At 40.1% G+C, this 5,852-nt stretch overlaps 1 protein-coding gene across 1 annotated transcript; it reads left to right on the top strand.

The window, feature by feature from the left end:
• The first annotated feature begins 2,096 nt into the window (after positions 1-2,096).
• LOC120105881 (receptor protein kinase TMK1-like) lies at positions 2,097-5,846 on the top strand. Its single transcript, XM_039118622.1, is given in 6 exon segments — positions 2,097-2,520; positions 2,522-2,554; positions 2,556-4,328; positions 4,330-4,407; positions 4,409-4,436; positions 5,255-5,846. Coding segments are annotated over 6 exon segments (2,742 nt in total). The 5' UTR covers positions 2,097-2,202; the 3' UTR covers positions 5,767-5,846.
• Positions 5,847-5,852: the final 6 nt, after the last annotated feature.

Here is a 5,852-nt window from a genome sequence, read left to right as displayed (position 1 = left end):
TTTTTTCCCTGTTCGAGCATTAATATTTTATCTAAGGTTATGACTAAGGTGTCTCCTTCAAAAGGATGACCATATGATGTAGTATGATATGAGTTGAAAGCATATGGCTTTGTTAGATAGATATACCATCTAGAATCTAAATTCGCTGCGAACAAAAGGTGTGAGATGATGGTTTGGTTCATGCAATTATGATTAATTAAGCTTCTCGCATTAAATATTGGCGAGAAGCTAGAAAGAAATGAACGATTACTCATCTATTTTAGAGCACCGAAGGGACAACTTCATTAATAGGACATGCTATTTTGTTTAGGCTTCTCCTAATAGTATAACAAATATCATTAATTTTCGGAACCATCCATCTTAGATAGAATTGGTGAACCCTAACTCTTGCATGATTGCATTTCTACTTGTTGCCTTTCATGCCATAGTGGAGGTTGGAGGGTTAACCTGCTACATAGAATACTGGAGGTTAATTGAACCACTGGAAGATAATTTTATTTTAATATATGATAGGTTATAAGTGTAATTAAGTTATGAAGCAAAATCAAAAGCGAGAACTCATCATCACCATTGGTGGTCCCTCATGGTGGACATGGTGCCGTGAAGAGTGTGAAAACTAATGAATAAAAGCTAGCCTGACGACATTGCCATCATTCACTATGTGTGAAGGACACTCAATGCAGGAGGGCTGCCCGAAACCTCATGGAATGTATGACTTAAAAGAAGGAATAATAATGAACACAGCCCAATCTGGTTTGATCGAATCATGACCTCAATATTTAAGTCCTTCCTCACTAGATTAAGGCAAAAACACAAGCCAGAATTAATACATATAACCATTCTTCCCCATACTTAATTGGGCTATGTAATCCTGAAAGCTTTAATTAATTAATAAGAAAATCGATTGGTTTGATTCCTCGCCAGAGAAATCATTAACTGAAGGTCTTAGAAATTATATACGTATATTTTTAAGGTGAGAAGCAATTTTATAGTGATTTTTGTAGTAATATTCTTCTAAAAATTTAAATTTATGTGCATATATTTTTTAAAATTTATATTTATTTTTATCCTCATAAAATATTATTTTTGTACAGATACTTCTAATATAAAGATTTTTCTAACATCGTTAATAAAAAATATATTTATTTTAATTAAAAAATAAAATTTTGAACTTATTTTTTTGTCGTTCATTAAGATTGCCTTATAAATGTTTCTTTTTACCAATCTATCTATTAAGGTATTTTAGTTATTTTAATTTAAAATCGTTAATTTTTTAACAGTATTAAATGGCGTGGGTGTGTATATAAAAAACAAAAATAAAAGAAGGCTAGGATAGCAAAATAAATGTTTATAAGGATATATATGTAAATATAAATTTGAGAGGACATTTATATAAAATTTGATATTGAGAAGGGTGTCCATGGAAAAAAAAACTTATTTTTATATATCCACTGTCGGGTATTAAGACATAATTTATTAATGTCGAAAACACCATCAAGAATATATATATATAATCTAGGATAAAATTCAAAGTCATAGCACACGCCTTCTACCCTCCACCGCCCTTTTAGGTATTCTTTTTCTTGGGGAAATTCCACAGTTTCGTGCTTTGGTGTCTCATTGATGTACAACACTAACGGAGGAATTTGAGGCGTTAATGGGGGCAGGAAAGCCTCGGTGGTACTGGAGAGCAAGGGAAGCTTCTCCTTTGCTACAAAAAGTGGGTTCCTTTAGGTCTTAGGTCTTTAGTAAGAGATCTGAATCATATATTCCCTCTGCCCTCTCTTTTGATGGCCTGAAAGCAAAAGGAATGGGATTGGGAGGAAAAATCCCAACCTAGATGGAGCTTTTGGTGTTCGGGGCCTGCGAGTATCTATTCCGTTCCTCCTTCCCATCTCTTTAGAAACCCTTGCAGATTATGTTAACTTAAAAGGATATCTGTTCAGCAATCAGAGAGTCTTCGATTGATGGCATGAAAAAGAAAAGAAGCAAAAGGGTTGTAACCATTGTAAGTATCTTGCTCTTGCTCAATTTCTTCTTGCTATTGGATTTTAGCTGGTCTCGATGTTTATTTTTGCTTTGAATGGTAGAGTGGGCTGCCATGAGGCTTGGACCAGTCGTCTTCTTCTTCTTCTTCTTCTTCTTCTCTGTGCAATTTTGTGCTTCATTTCGGCGGTTTTGGGCGACACCGACCAGAATGACATGGCCATCCTCGACGAATTCCGGAAGGGATTGGACAATCCGGAGCTCCTGCAATGGCCGGCCGGCAGCACCGACCCCTGCGGCGAGAAGTGGAAACATGTCTTCTGTGCGGGCTCCCGGGTAGCCCAGATCCAGGTCGCGAATCTTGGACTGAGTGGTTCTCTCCCCCAGGATTTGAATAAACTCCAGATGCTCAGCAATGTTGGCCTTCAGAGAAACAAATTCAGTGGAAAGTTGCCAACTTTCAGCGGGCTGTCCAACTTGCAGTATGCCTATCTCAGCGGCAATCAGTTCGACACCATTCCCTCCGATTTCTTCGTCGGGCCTCACCGAATTGCAGGTCATGTCTTTGGGATGAGAACCCCTTGAATCAGAGCACCGGGTGGACGCTGCCTCAGGAGTTGGAGAATTCAGCTCAGCTGATGAATCTCACATTGAGTACTTGTAATCTTGTCGGCCCGCTGCCGGACTTCTTGGGGAGGATGTCTTCCCTGAGAGTTTTGGAGCTGTCCTACAACAATCTCTCGGGCGAGATCCCGGCGACTTTCTCCGGGTCGAGCCTGCAAATTCTGTGGCTGAACAACCAGGATGGGCCGGGGTTCAATGGCTCCATCGATGTCATCGCCTCCATGACGGCCCTTACCCAGGTCTGGCTTCATGGAAATGGCTTTACTGGTCCGATCCCGAGCGGGATTGGGGCCTGCACTTCTTTGACGCAGCTGTCGCTCAATGGAAACCAGCTCGTCGGCATCATTCCGGAGAATTTGACCGCTCTGCCGGAGCTCCAGTCGCTGAAATTGGATAACAATGCTTTCATGGGCCCTATTCCAAAAGTGAAATACAACTTCACTTACTCTCAGAATTCCTTTTGCCAGTCCACTCCCGGGCTTCCCTGCTCGCCCGAAGTCACCGCACTTCTGGACTTCCTCCAAGGTGTGAATTACCCGCTGAAGCTCGCTAAATTATGGTCTGGTAATGATCCTTGCTCTGGCTGGTTAGGGATATCCTGCTCTGCTAATAAGGTGTCGGTCATAAATCTGCCTAACTATCAATTGGATGGCACCATCAGCCCTTCCCTTGGTCAATTAGATTCTCTCACCGACATCAAACTTGATGGAAACAATCTTACTGGCACGATTCCTCAAAATTTAACAAGCTTGAAATCCCTAAAAATGTTGAATCTTTCTTCAAACAATCTCTCTCCTCCTGCTCCCAAGTTCAGTAATGATGTGACAGTACTTGTTCATGGAAATCCATTATTCACAACTTCTAATTCTTCAGGATCTCCATCTGGCAACGGCTCCCCATCACCTCCCGGAAGTTCATCTTCCTCTCCTAGTGGTGGGAGATCTGGATCAAATACTAGCTCAAAAAATTCTAATAAGGTGAATGTTCTGATAATTGCTGTTCCAGTTGGAGTTGGTGTTTCGATCATAGGACTAGTCTCTCTACTCTTGTTCTGGCGCCAGAAGAGGAAAGAGAGCGCTTTTACAGCACCAAGTTCAATTGTTATCCACCCTAAAGACCCATCTGATGAGGACAACATGGTCAAAATTGTGGTTGTAAATAATGCCAGCAACAGCACAGCTGGTAGTGATCTTCAGACTGGAATGGATGGTGGTGCAAGCAACCTTCATGTGATCGATGGAGGGAACTTGGTAATATCAGTGCAAGTTCTTCGTAATGCAACACGAAATTTTGCCCCAGAAAATGTCCTTGGAAAGGGTGGATTTGGGGTAGTTTATAGAGGAGAACTGCATGATGGAACGATGATAGCAGTTAAGAGAATGGAGGCTGCTGTTTTGAGTAATAAGGCTTTAGATGAATTCCAGGCAGAAATTGCGGTTCTTACAAAGGTCCGACACCGTAATTTAGTATCCATATTGGGTTATTCTGTGGAAGGCAATGAGAGGCTTCTAGTTTATGAGTACATGCCACAAGGAGCTTTGAGCAGGCATCTTTTTCAGTGGAAGCAGCTCAATTTGGAGCCATTGTCTTGGAAAAAGAGGCTTAATATTGCACTGGATGTTGCACGTGGGATGGAGTATCTTCATAGCTTGGCTCATCAGTCCTTCATCCACAGAGACCTTAAGCCATCAAATATACTTCTTAGTGATGACTACAGGGGCAAAAGTTGCAGATTTTGGGCTTGTTAAGCTCGCACCCGATGGAAAAAATTCTGTAGCGACTAGGCTTGCAGGAACGTTTTGGATATCTGGCTCCTGAATATGCTGGTAAGGGTTCTCAATTTTTTTTCCAACTAAATATGAATAGACATATGATCTTGCTAATCATAATTCAAAAGAAAAAGGAGATTCAACTTTGGATGTTTGGGACTAAATTTGGAGTTGTGGATAAAATGTTTAAAGATTGTCTTTTGCAGGTGGTTGTGGGGTTCTAGCTTACTCAATTTAATTTTTTTTATTATATGGAGCACATCTGTATGCAATTTGCACTTCTTAAATGTTGCATATCTTTCCCCTGTATATCTTTGTTTTCCATTTCGTTCTGTGCTCATTCATGTAAAAGATTTTCAGGACTATACGGATTGATGGGGTTATCTTACGGGCCCTTAAATTTGTTGTTAAGAGCTTCTGACATGCTTGTTATTTTTATAGAAATAATCTGATGACTATCTGGACATAATTGAATTTTTGAAAAAAAAAATTCTCAACCCTGATATATGGAGATTAAACTCCATTAATTTATGTAAGTATGCCCTTCATGATTTTTTTTTGGATTGTATTGGAACTAAAGTTTGACAATGATATTATGCATGCTCTAATGCTAATATATTTGTCCACAGATTCAGTTTTTAAATCTTTGCTAGGTAAGTTTATATCGTATATAATTGTTTCTGTGAAATCTGAAACTACGTCTTAAGATATGTCTATCATCGATCTTTTCTGAAGACTCCTTCACATAACAAACAGTGAACAAGTTTACTATTCTAGCTTAATGCTGAAACCAATTTTTTGTTCATCTTATTTTAGCAAATTATTTTATGAAAGCAACCATATTGATTCAAATATTGCTGTCTTGATTATAACAGTGACTGGAAAAATCACAACAAAGGCTGATGTCTTCAGTTTTGGAGTAGTGCTAATGGAGCTAGTGACTGGTTTGGCGGCACTTGATGAGGACCGGCCTGAGGAAAGCCGTTATCTAGCTTCTTGGTTTTATTACATGAAAACCAGTAAGGAGAAGCTCAAGGCTGTCATTGACTCATCGCTTGATGTCACGGATGAGGCCTTTGAAAGTATATCGGTCATTGCAGAGCTTGCAGGCCATTGTGCTGCACGAGAACCTCACCAACGGCCTGACATGGGCTATGCAGTAAATGTGCTTGCTCCACTGGTTGAGAAATGGAAGCCTATGAATGATGATCAAGAAGAAAGTTTGGGCATTGACTTGCGCCAACCCCTCCTTCAAATGGTAAAAGGATGGCAAGCGGCTGATGGCACCACAAATGTCAGTTCAGTAAGCCTTGATGACAGTAAGGGAAGCATTCCAGCCAGGCCTGCTGGATTTGCGGAGTCCTTCACTTCTGCAGATGGCCGGTGAATAAGCTTAGTACGTGTCCTTTGCTTGTTGTAATTTTCGTGTTAGCAAATCCTTCTTATCTTATTTTTTAATCCATATAATTAGAG

Source organism: Phoenix dactylifera, unplaced genomic scaffold (genome assembly GCF_009389715.1).
Source record: "Phoenix dactylifera cultivar Barhee BC4 unplaced genomic scaffold, palm_55x_up_171113_PBpolish2nd_filt_p 000388F, whole genome shotgun sequence".
NCBI classification, from domain to species: Eukaryota; Viridiplantae; Streptophyta; class Magnoliopsida; order Arecales; family Arecaceae; genus Phoenix; species Phoenix dactylifera.
Note: the sequence above shows the minus strand (reverse complement) of the source record. Positions and strands in the feature narration are given on the sequence as shown.